Genomic DNA, 17677 nt, shown 5'->3' on the forward strand with positions numbered 1-17677 from the left:
CTGTCCACAGGCTTCTCCAGGCAAGGATACTGGAGTGGGTTGCCATGCCCTTCTCCAGGGAATCTTCCCAACCTAGAGAAGGAAGCCGCGTCTCTTACGTCTTCTGCATTGGTAGGCGGGTTATCGCTAGCCCCACCTGGCCTAGATTGCTTTTCACCTTTTCAGCTAAGTGGATTCCACAGAGCGCTCCTGGAGCTAGGACCAGGTCTTTTCCGCTTAATTAGTATTTTCCCTTTGAGGGAAAATACACCAGAACTTTAATAGTCGCGGGATCTGACCCACTGCATAATCACAGGACAGGTGAGGGAAGCCCCACTAAAAGCTACATTTCTATGAGGGAACGTTCTCCGTGGGTTGTCCGGGTCCCGGGCCTGGCATCTGGGGGCGCCTGTGGCGGTGCGGGCGGCCTGCACTACTTTTGGCCCTCTGCAGCCGCCGTCCACAGCGCCCGCGGAGCTCCAAAGCCCTGAGGGAACCGGCTCCCGATTCCAGCTCTGCGGCCCCAGACCCTTGAGCTGGGCTCTCCGCGCAGGTTGGTTTTCCCCGCCTGTCCCGGGGTTCCTGAGAGCAGAAGGCGCGCCGGGGACCCAGAGCGCGGTTCTTCTCTAGCAGGAGTGCCAGGAGGCGCTCATCCTCGGCGGAGACCCCGGCCCGCCAGGCTCCCGCCCGGGGGCTACGGCCGGTGTGCCTCTCAGGGGACCCCACGATGCCCGCCCTGCTGTCGGACTGCAGCCGGCTCACTCTCCCTGCGGCGCCCGGGCCCCGCAGCCCGACGACGATCTCTCTCCAGCGCTGCCCTCGCGCCTCCCTCAGCAGCCCTGGGCCCTGACCTGTCCGGGGCCCAGAGTCGGCCGCGGGTCCGTGCGTCCCGCCCGGGCGAAAACGCCCGTCGGTGCTGACGCCGGTGAACCGCGGGGAAGGCCGACCGTCCTCCAGAGCGAGTGGACAGCTAAGGAGGCTGGCTTTCCCCCTTCACTGCACCAGTGTGTCCAGCTCTTGGTTGCATGATCATAGCTCTCCCCACCTTTGACGCTCCTAGGCCCCGCCATTCTGACCGCAGCGGGGACCATTTTTGCCAACAGTTGTCTCTGAACAAAGTAGATGACAAGCCTATCTTCTCAATTTGTAGGCTGGTATTTAAGCACTATGGAGTTTACTTTAGACTGGTGTAATGGTTAAAAGCAACGGGCTCTGAAGGCTGGTTGGGGTTCACAGCTTGGCCTAGCCAGTTTTCTTCCCTGTAAAATGGGGATAGTAACTACTGACCCTGGAACCATTATTAGAATTAAATGGGAGGTGCACGTTAAGAGCACTGAGCTAATTGTAGCTCCCACTTCAGAGACCTTTCTCCAGAAACGTGAAAATGATCTTGACCAGCAGGTGGCACTGGTGACCGTATAGTATGATGTGCAATCTCGTCAGAGGAGTCCTGTTGTAGCCTCAAGTGTTTAGAGGTGCCCGGGAAGTCTTGGTTGAGTTGGCAGCCCTAAGCTTTCTTCAAGCTGGACAGTACATTTGAGATTAAGTAATAAAACTTTTGTTTTTGTTGGTCAAGACTAACCTGGCTGTGGGCTTGCTCAAGCAGGTCACAGCGGGTCCCAAGTTTACTCCATCAAGTTCATTGTTGAAGTGAAGTGGTAGTTTTGAGCAGGGCTCAAGGGGGTTTGTGTTTTATTGAGTGTGATAGAAGCCACTGAAAAACTTTAAGCATGGAATGTCAAAATCCTATTTTTTATTTTAAAAGTTTACTGTTGCTCTATGCAAAGAAAGAATTGGGTGATGGAGATGAGCAGCAGGGAGATGACCAGTAATCTAGGTGATAGATGATAGGGTCTTCAAATAGCGTGGTGGTGGTGAAGACGGAGAAAAATAGATTAAGATATATTTTGGAGGTAAAATCTGGAAGACTTAATGATAGATTAGAAGGGAAAGGAGAAGGAGGGATCTAGGGTGATTTGCAGGGTTTGGGGTTGAGCAGTTGGCTGTTTGCTGAAATGAAGCCCGAAGGAACAACAGATGAAGGGGTGAGATGGTAGAATGGAGAATTCCATTTTAGACAGACTAACTTTTAGGTATCTTTACTATACCCAAGTGGAAATATTTGATTAGCAGTTGTATATAAGAACTTGTAACTCAGAGGAGAGATTTGTGTTGCTGATAGAAATTTGGCAGTCATCAGCATATGGATAATGTTTAAAACCAAGGGAATGGATAGAGTGGCTGAGATTTTCTGGTTTGATGGTTATCATCACCATTGGGCCTGTGGCAACCAGTGTGGTTCAGTATCTTTTAGGATTTAAAGCCTTAGATTTCAGTAACTGGGTAAGTTCAGTTCAGTGCTCAGTTGTGTTTGACTGTCTGCGACCCCATGGACTGCAGCACACCAGGTTTCCCTGTCCAACTGGGTAAATGAATTGTCATTACAGATCTGCAGTCGATCATGTATTTGTCACCCTGTATTGCCTCCAAATACTCCATCCTATGGTGGAGCGAGGAAAACAGGTGCTCGTGTCCACAGGTGTTCCCTTTATCTGGCCCAAAAGCTTGTGGTTTCTACTGTTGTTTTCAGTAGGCTGAGGATCATGTCACTTTTCTGCCACCTACAGGACAGACCATGAAGCTGAAGGAGCTTGAGCGACAAGCTGTCCAAGTGTGGAGCCCAGCCAGCCAGTACCCTGTGTATCTGGCCACAGGTATGGTGGTACTGTGGATGAGGATCCGCTGGATAGGTTAAAGGGAAACTTAGCATCCAGTGCTCTTGATTGTGCTTCAGAGAAAGTTTCAGAGTCATGGAAAGGTGGGGTTGTCTAGCAGCATAAGCAAGGGGATATTAGGAGTTTTAGTCCCTGGGGACAATCTTCAATTATGGCTCAAGGCTAAGCACCTCATGCTTTCTTGCTCTTTTTTGGAGGTACCACTTGAAAAAGGGTATATCCAGTTTTCCCCCATTCCTCCTTTTCTCTACTACCTAACCATTTATACCCCAAATCCATGCATATATTGTTGCTCACATGCTGCCTCTTCCTGACTTTTCTTGTGCCTAGGAACATCTGCCCAGCAGCTAGATGCCTCCTTTAGTACAAATGGCACATTGGAAATCTTTGAGGTTGATTTCAGGGACCCCTCTCTGGACTTGAAACGCAAGGGAGTCCTTTCTGCCTCCAGCAGGTACTATGTCTGAACTGTTGATGGGTATGCAGGACAGATCCTAATACAAACCTTGATGGGGAATCTCAGGAGTGGTGTGTGTTTCTCAGGGCTCATGAGGGGACAAGTGAGGGGAGAATGATCTTTAAGTTGGAGAGAAGTTAATTCTGGGTTTATTTTGCAAGAAGAATTTGAAAACTCCCACTCACACCTTTGTGGGGAGCAGCAGCATCAGGCAGAATGATGTGATAGAGACGCCTCACACAAGCCTGGACCCATGAGTACCTGATCTCTCTCTGGAACCCAGAGATGTTGGCTTCTTCCTCCCTTGGCTCTTGTGAAAATAACAGCCTTGCACAGTATCTCCCTTTTCTGCCAATGAGAGGCAAATGAATGATCCTCTCCTCATTGCTGTCAGGCACTGATTGGGCACTCATGGATCTCATGGCTCTGGCAGACTTACAGGGCTGGGTATGAGCATTCACTGAGCCTATGTACACATGCCAGGCACTATGCTGGGGCTCTGTATATTGTATTCATTTCTTAAAATGAGTCTAGCCAATAAATACCATTATTCCCATTTTACATAGGAGGGAACCAAAACCCCGGGAAGCTAGAATTTAAGTCTGGCCCTAGCTGACTCCAAGACCTGCTTTCTATTATTCAACTGTTCTTTTATTAATTTTGTAAAGATGAGGCTTATAGTCTGAATCAGTGATCCCCGGATTTTTGCACCATCAGGAGAAATGTGAATATTCATTGCACTCAAGTATATTTTCAATATAAATAATATACATGTATTACTGTATTATTTTTTAATATAAAAATATAAATCCTTTTCTTATATCCCAGAGGATTTTCTTGCCATCCCCCTTAAAAGATTGCTGGTCTGTTATGTAACTTTTCATCTTACGCCTTTTTTAGTTCGTCTGAGTGATTAAGATACATAGAAGTACCCTCCTCTTTCTTTTCATGGCTTGACTTAATAATGAAAATAAGTTATTCTTCTTACTTTCTTGAGCTCGTATATCACTTTATCACTCCTTTATTATTTAAAACTCCTTTATCACTTTATTACAGTATCTCTTATTTTGCAGTTTTTTACATTTCTTTCTATTTCCAGTACCTGTACCTTTTGAAGAGAGACCTTGGCAATTTTGCCAGTAATGATGAGATATTCTTAACCTGTAAGTAGGCATTTCAGAAAGGGCTGCTGAAAGAGGAGAGCTAATTTAATCATGTTTATACTCCTGAAGATAAGAAAAGGGGCAGTGGGCAAGGGCTCTTTTCTTAAACCAGGCAAGTAGCAGCTTCAGCACAGTAGTGGCTCCTTAAGGCCAAGAGTTCTTAAGAAAGAGCTAATTGCTTAAGAAACCTTGAAACTGAATTCTGAGAACCACATAGGCAGAGACTTTTGTCTGTTTTATTTATCGCTGTTTATTTATTTATTTATCGCTATTTATTTATCTCTAACATCTTAGAATAGTGCCTGGCATTAGGTAGTTGAAAATATATCTGTGGAATAAATGAGTGATATTAGAAACTTCTGGATTACCAACCTGAGCATTCATATCCACCACTTCAGTTAGTTATGGTCAGTCTTCTGTTGGTCTTAGTGCCTGAAGAGCTTTTCAAGGGTAACAACCTGTTTTGCAGCCAACTAGGTTGAAAAGGCTTCCTTTTTTCGCCTCTGTAATTGGGTCTAAAGATTGATTCTCCTTCTCGAAGACCTAGGGGGTTACCTTTGATGCAGTTCTGTTGCGGCCTTTCTGAAGAAATCATCTTAGATGCTCCAGGGTCTAAGGCACTCACTTCTTTTCATTCTAGCCTAGGTTAGGCCACTTACTCAAAAGTCAGCATCACAAACAATTGACCAAAATGATCAGGGTAGATAAAGCTCAACCCACCCTTTGCTTTATGCTTTCCTCTTTTCTGTGTCATCTTCTGCATGGTTAAATGGAAAGCACAGTTGTGTTGGATTGCTGCCTTGCCTAAAACTATATGACTTCAAGCAAATTTAATTCCATCAGTGATCTTAGGTTTCCTCACTTATGTATAAAGAAGAGGTTGTATAAGATGACTTCTAAGAACCTCAGTTCAGTCGCTCAGTCGTGTCCAACTCTTTGCGACCCCATGAATCACAGCACGCCAGGCCTCCCTGTCCATCACCAACTCCCGGAGTTCACTCAGACTCACGTCCATCGAGTCAGTGATGCCATCCAGCCATCTCATCCTCTGTCATCCCCTTCTCCTCCTGCCCCCAATCCCTCCCAGCATCAGAATCTTTTCCAATGAGTCAACTCTTCGCATGAGGTGGCCAAAAGTCTAAGAACCTACTGGGCTCCAAATTTAGGTCTTATGTTCTTCCCTTTTTCTAGCTTAATTTCCTTCCTTTTTCCCTAAAAACAAAAACAAACAAACAAAAAAAAAAACCCCTCTCTGTATCTCTCTTATTATTGATTTAACATTTTTCAAAATCTTCCCTCTTCCATTGCCAGCCCTTTTTACCTGACCCAGGCCTCAACTACATTTGAATCCTGAAGATCCCCTTATACTCAATCCATGATGCATCAGAGAAATATTATCTACTTAGAAATACCTGACTGAAAGAGGAATGTTTTGAAAACCATGAGTGTTTGAGTGTAGATAAGAGATAGCTAAAAGCTATAAATAGAGTGAAGAGAGCGTATGGATAAATGCCGCTGGATGCAATCAGCATCAAAATGGATTAGCATGTGCGCTGATGCAAGTGATGTTTGGTTTGTTAGATGAATCCCACTCAAAAAGAAAGCTTTCTGGTAGAATAATACATTGTTTATGTATTGACTTTTGGGTTAGGGACACGGCTGCCTATGCTTGAATGAGTTCAGAGGTCACTGGGTGATTTGCTGCTCTCTACCTCTGTCTATACTGAGGTTCTAGATCTCTGAGTGGCCTCTGTAGCCTATGTCTGACTCATCTTCTAGTAACATGGAGAAAGTAAGTAATCTATCTTCCAATACAGTTATGTCAGTTCAGCTCCTTGGCTGGCAGTATGACCCCTCTTTAGGTAAGAGATCATTTTGTTACCACTCCTAGTTTTCTTGTTTCTAAGACTTGCCTTCTCTTTAGAGACATCAGGATCACAGAGTAGAGAGAACATGGCTTTGTTGTTGGGTTCAAATCCCAGCTTTACCATATTCTGTCCTATTGGGCACCTTATTTTAACTTCTCTGACTCTATTTTCTCTACTGTAAATTTGAGATATATAGTCAGCACATTGTAGCCTAGTGCATACTAGGCAGTCAGAAAAGTAGTTCTCCTCTCAAACAGCCATTGCTCCACCCCACTGTCTTCATTCTCCAGCTTGGAGCACTGCCCTCATTGCTCTGTTTAGCTTCTAAGGAAACTTGGATTTCCTCAGTTATTTTGGCCAGGATGTGGACAAACTCATTTTCACTCTAACCCACTAACATGAGGTTGAGGTTTTTCATAAGGAGCGTTACTAAGCAAATAAAATAAAAATCCAAAATACAGAAGTACAGAAATCATGGGGACAAGAAATTATATAGCATGTATTCCTAATCATACGGCAGCTGAAGCTTGGCCTCTGATGAGCTTAGCCGGTATGATAATCTGATCTCAGAAGTCTCTCCAGCCTTGTCTTTTCCTTTTTACCAAAAGTGTAGCCATGAGTTCATTACCCCAATAGGCTAGTTCGTTCTTTATGAATTCAGCTACTTCCTGTTGTTCTAGGCTGGTATGCAGCCTGATGGATCTCAACCTTGGCAACTTGTTAGCATCACGGGGGGCGCTTGTTAACAATGTAGATTCTAAGGACCTGACTCTGGACATTCTGCTTCAGGTGGCCTGGGAGGGAATCAAGGAAGCTGTATTTTCTTCAGGTGCCTCCTCTCATTCTGTGATGCTGTACAGTCTCCATCACTGCCATCATTATCCTGGGAAACTCTAGCAAAGAATTCCACCTGTATTTTCATGTTTTCAAAGTTCCCACTTTCCTATACAAACTCTTCTCCCTATACCTCTCCTTAAATCTTTTAGTTCCTATTTTCAGGTCATCTTTTTTGTTTGTTTTATAACTTTTTGTTTTCAAGATATTCAAACATAGAAAAGTTGCAGAATATTACAATGATAAAGGCTTCCCTGATGGCTCAATGGTAAAGAATCCACCTGCAATGCAAGAGACTCAGGAAACACAGGTTTGATCCCTGGGTCAGGAATATCCCCTGGAGAAGGAAATGGCAACCCACTCCAGTCTTCTTGCCTGGGAAATCCCATGGACAGAGGAACCTAGCAGGCTACAGTCCATGGGTTGCAAAGAGTCAGACATGACTGAGTGACTAAGCCCACATACCTTCACTTAGACTCATCAGTTGTTAATGTTTTAACACTAACAGACATCACATTTGCTCACATGCTGTGTGCTCTCTTTGTACATACACACACACACACGACTAAGTCTTCTTTGCCAGACTCTCCCAGGTGTTCCCTACTCCCAGGTGTTGTCTATCACAGCCATTCAGGCTCCAGTTCCACTCTCATTGAAGTGTTAACAATAGGAATGTACTTTCTACATGCCTACACAAAGGATAATGATTTTGTCACACCCTGTATTCTGCAGTTCAGCCACTCTAAAGTAACTGGGTCCTCTTCTTTAACCCTGTGGTGACTCCTTTGAGGTCTTGGGTACCTTTTACTCTGATTCGTATGTCATGTGCTATGACCATACTGAGGTTGCTGCATTCCCATGTGAGTTTCTCTGGGTGCACCTTCCTCTGCTTCTTGTGTGGACTATGTCAGGCTTCTCTGGGTAATCTGCTGTCTTATTCTCTGCCCGTGCTGAGCTCTAGCCCCTGGATGACATGGCATCCTCTGGAGCCAGCATGGAACCATTCTTCTGCCATGGTAACATCAGCGTAACTTTAGAAAGCAGCCTTTCTGACAGTAGTTTTAGACCCACTGTTTGTTCAGCTGTGCTGTTTCTGTTCAGATGCTGGCCTTGTCTGAATTAGTGTTCAGCTCTTCACTTCTGAGAGGTTGGCTCTGATCTAAGGACTGGCTAGACAGGTTCTTGCCTGGTTTCCCCATTTACTTTCTTTGCTGACTGTTCCCAGAGTGTGGAAACATTTAATTTCAGTTAGGGATCTTACATGACATCATTCAGTGTGAAATCTGCCTTCTCAGAAGGGGTGTGGAAATATCCTTGGCTAACAGCTGTGAAATGGAGGGAAGACGACCTGTGAGGCATTGGGGGTTTCACATCCCTTCCCTAGGGGCTTTTCAGGGGACCCTATTCTTGACCAGGAAGCCCAGGGTCCATCTCTTTCTAGTGTGCCAGAATGCAAGATGCTCAGAAAGCCAGAAAAGTGTTTCCCAAACAGTGCATTTATTCTTCATGCCTCTGTTTCTCTAAGGCTGGCCCACAGAATACATATGGCAGCTCCAGTAGACTAGTCACATGAGCATGGCATGGGAAGGGCAGGTCTATAGATCTTTTCTCACTTCCTATTTAAGAGGGGACAGCAACTGTTGGCCTAGGGAACCTGCTTCTATTCAGGTGTAGAAGAGTTCGGATCTTCCTCTCAGTAGAAGACCATATTTTATGATGGTTAAGAGCTCAGGCTTTGGCATAAGATGGGTCTGACTTTGAACCTTGAGTCTGTCACTTCCTAGCTGTTGCTGTTGCTGCTGCTGCTGCTGCTAAGTCGCTTCAGTCCTGTCTGACTCTATACGACCCCAGAGATGGCAGCCCACCAGGCTCCTTTGTCCCTGGGATTCTCCAGGCAAGAACACTGGAGTGTGGGTTGCCATTTCCTTCTCCAATGCATGAAAGTGAAAAGTGAAAGTGAAGTCGCTCAGTCGTATCCGGCTCCTAGCGACCCCATGGACTGAAGCCTACCAGGCTCCTCCATCCATGGGATTTGCCAGGCAAGAGTACTGGAGTGGGTTGCCATTGCCTTCTCCTTCCTAGCTGTCAGTTCAGTTCAGTCGCTCAGTTGTGTCCGACTCTTTGCGACCCCATGAACTGCAGCATGCCAGGCCTCCCTGTCCATCACCAACTCCCGGAGTTTACTCAAACTCACATCCATCGAATTGGTGATGCCATCCAGCCATCTCATCCTCTGTCATCCCCTTCTCCTGCCCCCAATCCCTCCCAGCATCAGAGTCTTTTCCAATGAGTCAACTCTTCGCATGTGGTGGCCAAAGTACTGGAGTTTCAGCCTGAGCATCATTCCTTCCAAAGAACACCCAGGACTGATCTCCTTTAGGATGGACTGGTTGGATATCCTTGCAGTTCAATGGACTCTCAAGAGTCTTCTCCAACACCACAGTTCAAGAGCATCAATTCTTCAGCGCTCAGCTTTCTTCACAGTCCAGCTCTCACATCCGTACATGACTACTGGAAAAACTATAGCCTTGACTAGACGGACTTTTGTTGGCAAAGTAATGTCTCTGCTTTTGAATATGCTATCTAGGTTAGTCATAACTTTCCTTCCAAGGAGTAAGCGTCTTTTAATTTTATGGCTGCAGTCACCATCTGCAGTGATTTTGGAGCCCCCAAAAATAGTCTGACACTGTTTCCACTGTTTCCCCATCAAATAGGAGTAAAATTACTAGCTGTATAACAGGAGTTTTGTAACTTCTCTGTGCCTCATTTTCCTCAATTGAAAATAAGGTAAATACCTCATGGGATTGTTGATCAGCTAATACATGTAAAGCACTTAAAGCAGTGCCTAGTACATAGGAACTTATCAATAAGTATTGTTATTTGAGTTGGGAGGATTAAGTGAAGTAATCTATTTGAAGTATTTTTTTTCAGCCAAAGGGCAGGGCCAGGCAGAGGAGACTTCAGTTCTGCATCTGGGAAATGAGGGAGACAGGCAGGCCCTAAGGTTGGGGATGCCTGCATAATGGCAGAGGCTGACAAAGATGCCCGTTCTCTACTGACTGATGTGGACCTGAGTTGTCGCTGATGCAAGTTCTTCCTCTTTGTAGGTTTCACAAGCTGATCTGGGGGAGCTTTGGCAGTGGGCTTCTGGAAGCCTCCGGGGTCATTGCAGGCGGCGGGGACAATGGCATGCTTACTCTGTACAATGTGACCCACGTCTTGTCTTCGGGAAAGGAGCCTGTGATTGCCCAGAGACAGAAGCACTCTGGGGCTGTCAGAGCCCTTGACTTTAATCCTTTCCAGGTACTAGCATCTCAGTAGATCAGACCTGCGAGGCACGGAGCAACAGATCTGAAGGGAAGCACTTGTGACCTCTGGTCTGTAACTCTGAGCCTTCCCAGGTTGTTACGGGGGTGGCTTTGAACCCAAATGTGGGTCTCTTTCCCCTTTTTCTGCTCTCATCTCTTCCTGGGATGGTATGTCTCCAAAGGCATATTCCTTCATACAGGGCAACCTCCTGGCCTCAGGGGCCAATGATTCTGAAATCTTCATTTGGGATTTGAATAACCTGAGTGTGCCAATGACCCCAGGATCCAAGTCACAGGTGAGGAGGCTCCTGGTGCTGCTGCTTAAAAGTGTGCAGCTGATTTTCCCAGAGAGAATTAAATTCTGGAGGCAGCCAGCGCACAGATTTCAGTCTCACCACTGGAGAGCAGTAAAGCTCCACAGACTAACATGTTGCCTACCAGCCAGATAATAGAGGGATGGAGGTGGGTGGGGACTGGTGGGAGGTTGGGGAATAGGGGTAGGGGTGGAAGTGGCTTGTGGTCATTGATTGTCCTAGAAGTTTCTGGAAGGCAAGAAGAGTGAGGGGAGTAAAAGACACCGAGAGAAGGGGTGACTGTACTGTTTATCATAGTATGATTTAAGCAAGGCCGGGCCCTGGGTTTAGCCAACCAGGGGCAAGAGTAGGACACCCAGATACACCCTTGTCCTTTTGTGGAGAGGTCAGCTTTGTCCCTGTGTCTTGTTCCCCCATGTAGCTGGGGGTCTCCTGTATCTCTGTGTCTGAGTGTACATGTCTTGTCAGTCTGTAACTGGGCCCCCATCTTTTTCTTTCTGGCTTTTCTGTCTTATGCATACAGTATCGTGAGGTAAGTTCAGTATGAATTTGATAGCATTTTGTGCCCTAAAGTATCAATGGCTTTTCTGTCTGCCTCATTCTCCCTGGGGGTCTTGGGTGTCTATATTTCCCTCCTTCCTACCCTCACCTTTCTCCTCTCCCTTTTTCTCTTGTCATAGTTGAGAAAGCTCTTTTTAAAATCTTGACTCTGTCCTCTCAGGAGCATCTTGGGATAGGAGTAAAACCCAGGTGCACCTGTCCTTCTTTCAGCTTCTACATCACTTTCTAAAGGATCCTCTCTGGAAAACTTCCCTTCCAGCTTCCTGAGACTGGCATGGTTTGGGTAGCCCCACGTCTACTCTTGGCTTTTCTGTGGGTGGTTGGGATCAGTGGCAGACCAGCTGTCTCTTGGTCCAGGGGTGACAGGTTGTCCTCATCCCACTCCCTGCCCCATTCTGCCTTAGCAGCCCCTGGAAGATATCAAGGCTCTCTCTTGGAACCGTCAAGTTCAACACATTCTGTCTTCTGCTCACCCCAGCGGCAAGGCAGTCGTGTGGGATCTCAGGAAGAATGAACCTATCATCAAAGTCAGTGATCACAGCAACCGGGTGAGTTAAATACAGGCAGAATATAGGCTCGCGCTCTGCTGTCTCTCTCAGGCCTAGCGTTGGAGCTGCTCTTCCCCAGGCCAGGGTTCTGCTTTCAGCTGTTACACGTGTGGATTCAGCCCTGTGGTAGATTTCCTATTGAGAGTGAAAGCTCAGAGAAGCTCCTTGCTTACGGTCATCACTTGTTCCCCAATGGCTGTGGTGTTCCCAATTACATAAGAAAGACACAAAACACAAAGACACAAAACCCTCAGAGAGGTCCCATTTCAGCTAGACAAAAAGGGTTCATAAAAAGAAGAGTCAGGTTCTATTGCCCATTGGGATCTGCTTTGTTCACAGATGCACTGCTCAGGCCTGGCCTGGCACCCAGACATCGCCACCCAGTTGGTGCTTTGTTCAGAAGATGATCGTCTTCCAGTAATTCAGCTGTGGGACTTGCGCTTTGCCTCCTCACCCCTAAAGGTGCTGGAGAGTCACAGCAGGTAGCATGTCATCCTTGGTGGAGGGCAGGGCATAGCTGACCTGGGTAGAGGGCAATACGTGCCTCACTTTGGCTAGCAGACGTTCTCCCCGGCTTCAGAGCCGTCCTGGTGAACACACAGTTAAGCAGTTCTAGCCCCACCTCCAATCAAGAGGAGTTCCTGTAGACCCTGAGGTTATAGAAAAGAGCCTGAGATTCCATGTAACCTCCAGACATACGAGTGGGGGTAGGGTCATGAGAAATATTGGAGCCAATGTTTAGTTCCTCTGGGAGAGCCCCCAGTCTCTGATCTGAGGACATGCTCATTTCTTAGGTAATTAGGTTGCCTCCTCCAAGACTTCTCAATAAAAGAACATTGGCTCCTGTTTTTCCTGTGAACAGGCCTGCCTCTGAAGCTCTAGCTCTTGGGCCTACAGCAGAAGCAGCAGCCCCATAGTCTGTTCTTTCTAACTCAAGGATCATGCCTTTGTAACTCCTTGGGGACTTCGGAGAGTTAGGTCCTCACTACCCTCCTGGGCTAAAAGCACCCATAGGAATGCTTGCTTCCCTGATTCATGCTGATTCAGAATTTCCACCCACTCTACAATCAGGGAAGAGAAGCAGGCCATCCTGCAGGGACCTGTGGGTGGCAGAGTGGTTATAGCACATCGTGCCCACACTCTGAAATTTGACTTGGATTCTGGCTGCATGACTGCTGCAAGTTCCTCAATTTCTTCCCAAGCCTCATTTTCTTCATTTGTAAAATGAAGCCACACTACTTATTTTGAGGGGATGACATTTACCCAAGATACATAAGGCACGCTACTTGTAGTAGGCATTCAACAAATGTTAGTTCCTCTTCCCTTTCCTTTTCAGGGGGATCCTGTCAGTGTCATGGAGTCAGGCTGATGCTGAGCTGCTGCTCAGTAGTGCCAAGGACAGCCAGATCTTGTGCTGGAACCTGGGGAGCAGTGAGGTAGGCTGGCCCTTCTGTGGGTGTGCTGGGGTGGTAGGGCAGTCTCAGCTGCACCTCTGTGCTCTAGCTGCCTTACCTAAGTCAGGGTTTCCCTCTTGGTTATGTTCCCTCACAATAGGTGGTGTATAAACTACCCATGCTGAGCAGCTGGTGCTTTGATGTGCAATGGTGCCCTCGGGACCCTCTGGTGTTCTCTGCTGCTTCCTTTGATGGCTGGATCAATTTATACTCTGTGATGGGTAGGAGCTGGGAAGTCCAGCAGATGAGACAGGCTGACAAGGTTTGAAGGGCTTGGTGGAAAATGCTGGAGGGAAGGGACTGTCTCTGTTCAGTGGGAGAACAAAGGACATAAGCCTGGGGAGAAGTGGGGACTCCTGAAGACTTGGGAGACTAGGGCCCTGGGTTTGGGAACCCCGGGTTTGTGAACCTTTGCACCAGTGTCCATCCTCCTGGAAGGATGTCAGTTCCTGCCAAATACAAAGGAGGCCTCTACCTTGACTCTTGTTCTTGGATGTTCCTTGTGGTATTTCAGGGGAATTGGGCTTCCATGCTGGGACCCCCACTATTTTGAAGAATGAACTTACCTCCCTATCTCCTATAGATACATTTTGTGTCACACTTCACTGTAGACATCGAATATAGTTGGCCTTCCAGGAGCCTGCTGCATGGGCATCCCATCCTACTACCAGCCCCCTGAAATATGAGAGTCCTGACTTTTGTGGGCCAGACTGGGTATCTCAGGGATCCCTCCCAAAATGGACTTTGTAGGTAGAGTTCCTGCTAAGCCACCACCCCACACCGGTGATGCAGGTGTCCTTTTGTCCCCAGATCTCGTCTTCCTTCAGCAAAGGCCAGCCTCTCCCACCATTGCAGGTACCAGAGCAAGTGGCCCAAGCATCACTGATACCTCCCCTGAAAAAACCCCCCAAATGGATGAGGAGGCCAGCAGGTGTTTCATTTGCTGTAAGTGTGGTGTGTGTGTATAGCCTACCGTGTCCCCAGCATGGAGCTGTGTTCTGTGTTTATTCTCACTGCCTGAGTCTCAGATCAGGTTCCATTTTATTGCTCAAGCAGTGATTTGCTAAGCTTCCTTCTCAACCCGTTCACCCTGCTTGCAGTGCCAGTCCTGTCTAAAAGAATTGGTTGCTTTTGAACTCTCACTTATGGAGAATTGCCTGCCATTCCATCTGATTTTCCCGCATACCTGGACTGATAGAGAGTCCAGGCATGGTTATAATACAAAGCAAGAACAGAATGAATAGAAAGCAGAGGAGAAAGAATGTAAATCTCCTCCTCTCCTCTGCTCAAAACCTTTGACCCTCCCACTGCCATTGCCCTATAGACTCAAGGCCAAATGTACACAGAGCCCCATTTACCTCCAGGGATGGTTAGCGGGTGGGGGTTGTTCTTATTGTTCAGTTGCTAAGTCATGTCAGACTCTTTGCAACCCCATGGACTGTACCACGCCAGGCACTCCTCTGTCCTCTACTATCTCCCGGAGTTTGCTCAAATTCATGTCCATTGAGTCAGTGATGCCATCCAACCATCTCATCCTCTGTCACCGCCTTCTCCTTCTGCCCTCAGTCTTTCCCAGCATCAAGGTCTTTTCCAATGAGTTGGCTCTTTGCATCAGGTGGCCAAAGCATTGGAGCTTTGGCATCAGTCCTTCCAATTAATATTCAGGGCTGATTTTCTTTAAGATTGACTGGTTTGATCTCCTTGCAGTCCAAGGGACTCTCAAGAGTCTTCTCTGGTACCATAATCCGAAAGCATAAATTCTTCAGTGTTCAGCCTTCTTTATGGTCCATTTCTCACATCTGTACATGACTACTGGAAAACCATAGCTTTGATTATATGGGCTTTTATTGGCAAAATGATGTTTCTGCTTTTTAATACTCTGTCTAGGTTTTTCATAGGTCTCCTTCCAACAAGCAAGGGTCTTTTAATTTTGTGGCTGCAGTCACCATCCACAGTGATTTTAGAGCCCAAGAAATAAAATCTGTCACTGCTTCCACTTTTTTCCCCTTTTCTTTGCCATGATGTGATGGAACCAGATGCCATGAGCTTAGTTTTTTGAGTGTTGCATTTTAAGTCAGCTTTGGCACTCTCTTCCTTTACTCTCATCAAGAGGCTCTTTAGTTCCTCTTCACTTTCTGTCATTAGAGTGGTATCTGCATTTCTGAAGCTGTTGATATTTCTCTCAGGAATCTTGATTCCAATTTGTGATTCATCCAGCCCAGCATTTCAAATGATGTACTCTGCATAGAAGTTAAATTAGCAGCGTGACAATATATGGGGGATGAGGGACACTACCCTAAACGTTGTTTATGTACTGTTCTCACATTCCAAACCCAACCCCTCTCCCAGTGGGGGACAGCAGAGGGAAGGATTTTCCTGCATGTCTCCCACCAACATCACCTCTTAACCCTCAGTCCCTCTGTCTGTGGTCCACTGAGACTCAGCTAGGGACTAGGGCCAAGGAGAAATGGAAATCTCTCCTTAGGAAGAACAGGAGGAAGAGGGTAGAGAATTTGATACCCCCCACGTCTCCTGCCCTAGGAGAACAGAGGTTAGCAAACAGTCCATGCCATCCAACATTCAAAAAAGAATACATATAAGCACTTTGTAGAACAATTGAGTATTATACAAATCAGAAGTTAAGATGGCTGTGTTTAGCACTGACCTGTAGTGTAGATTTTGTGCTATAAGAGTCACGAGAAGAATTCTGGCTGAAAACACTCATTAAAGAGGGAGAGTAGTGAATGGTTGGGGAGTAGAGTAGTAGTTGTCTAACATGACCACAATTGGAATAAACTGAAGAACTTTAAAAAAGTTACCAGTGCCTGGGTACCACCTCCAGAGCTTCTGATTTTTTTTTGTCTGGGGTATAGCCTGGTGACCTTGGATAACTCCCCAGGTGGTTTTAATGTGCAGCCAAGGGGAAGAACTGCTGGAGTAAAGGAGCTTGACTGGGCTCTGCTTTTGGGCCAGGTGCTTTATATAATAATAAAGTACCTAATTTGGTGAGAAGGATGCTCAGGTGGGAGTGTTGTGGTGGATGAAGGCATAGAGGCAGGAATGTACTGGGCACAGAATGATCACATGAATGAACAGAGAGAACGGTGCTAGAGAGGCAGGTCTGGTCCTGATTTTGAAAGATTTTGTGCATTATAGGCAGAGGAGCTTAAACTCTCTCCTGTGGCCTTGTGAAACCAGTACAAGCTCCTGGATGGCCGTAGGAAAAAGGTGGTAGTCTAGGGCTTGGGATGAAGGAGGAAAATGCTAGCACAGGGCATGGGAGACACTGAACAAGAAGGGGGAAGATTTTATTGTTGCTCAGCTACAGTGGGTAAAAAGACTGTGATAATGACAAGGAGTTTAGTCCAGAGTTACCTGGGATAGTGATAACTATCAGTCGTGTCCAATTCTTTGCGACCCCGTGGACTGTATTCTACCAGGCTCTTCCGTCCATGGGATTTTCCAGGCAAGAGTACTGGAGTGGGTTGCCATTTCCTTCTCCAGGGGACCTTCCCAACCCAGGGATCGAACCCAGGTCTCCCACATTGCAGGCAGATGCTTTACCATCTGAGCCACCAGGGAAGCCCCCTACCTGGGATAGTGATAACTATCATATAACTCTAGGAGAATGATGGTACCAGAACAGGTGAGAAAAGGATGAGTACCATGGACTGTACTTTTTAAGTTAATGGTGCTTAAAGTGCAGGGGTGGTTTTGGGATGTGGGCACATTCACTACTCAATTCCTGATTCTTTCCACCCCCAGGAGTTTTTTTTTTTTTTTAACTGCTTTCCTGTCTTTTAGGGTTGACCAATAGATAGCCTCCCCTGTAATCCTGACTTAGTGTTAATTTTTGCCCTACCCTTCTTGTTTTTCTTTATCAGTTTGGGGGCAAGCTGGTGACCTTTGGCCTCCCCAGCACCCCTGTCCATCAGGTGCCACAGCCTTGCCTCCGCCTAGTCTTTATCAGTCAGGTCACCACAGAACCTGAACTCCTGGCACAGTCAGCTGAGCTGCAGGAGGCCCTCGGATCAGGAAATCTCCTGAATTACTGTCAGAACAAGATCCACCAAGCATCACTGCAAAGTGAAAAGATGCTCTGGCAGTTTCTGAAGGTAGGAAGCCTGAAGGCTGGCTGCTCAGAAGTGTCTCCCCAAAGCCAGATACCTCAGCCTCTGTCAACAACCACCCTCTGGCCCAGATTACAGAGGCCTTAACCCTGTTGGGTTTTTTCCTATACAGCACCCATCCTGGGAACAAAATCTGCATTTTACCAGAGGCTCAGAGACTCTCTGTAGCTAGGGGAACTGAGGAATACAAGTGACATTGGCCTTTTTTTCTACTATTGCTGATGTCCTGGGTACTTTACCAGAGCCAAGGTGAAGGCTTTTCCAGTGCCATGCCATGGGGCAGTAGAAAGGGAAGAAGATCAGCTGGAAGGAGTCTTCTCACCTAG

General features: G+C 46.7%; 1 protein-coding gene across 12 annotated transcripts in view; it reads left to right on the forward strand.

Annotated features, from left to right (window-relative positions):
• Nucleotides 1-446: 446 nt before the first annotated feature.
• Nucleotides 447-17677, forward strand: part of SEC31B (SEC31 homolog B, COPII coat complex component) — a 34416-nt gene continuing 17185 nt past the window's right edge. For 8 of the 12 annotated variants that reach the window (XR_011462742.1, XM_070363376.1, XM_070363372.1 and 5 more), the window contains exons 1-11: nt 447-532; nt 2607-2693; nt 3045-3168; nt 10144-10339; nt 10545-10640; nt 11624-11767; nt 12107-12249; nt 13104-13203; nt 13322-13483; nt 14032-14166; nt 17106-17336. Coding sequence is in view for 11 of the 12 variants with exons in the window: in XM_070363376.1 (XP_070219477.1) it covers nt 2615-2693; nt 3045-3168; nt 10144-10339; nt 10545-10640; nt 11624-11767; nt 12107-12249; nt 13104-13203; nt 13322-13483; nt 14032-14166; nt 17106-17336 (1410 nt within the window). In the remaining variant the exon portion in view is untranslated. The remainder of the gene's footprint in view (nt 533-2606; nt 2694-3044; nt 3169-10143; nt 10340-10544; nt 10641-11623; nt 11768-12106; nt 12250-13103; nt 13204-13321; nt 13484-14031; nt 14167-17105; nt 17337-17677) is intronic. The other 4 variants (XM_070363374.1, XM_070363373.1, XM_070363377.1 and 1 more) reach the window with 4 other exon arrangements.

Source organism: Bos mutus, chromosome 26 (assembly GCF_027580195.1).
Source record: "Bos mutus isolate GX-2022 chromosome 26, NWIPB_WYAK_1.1, whole genome shotgun sequence".
Classification (NCBI taxonomy): Eukaryota; Metazoa; Chordata; class Mammalia; order Artiodactyla; family Bovidae; genus Bos; species Bos mutus.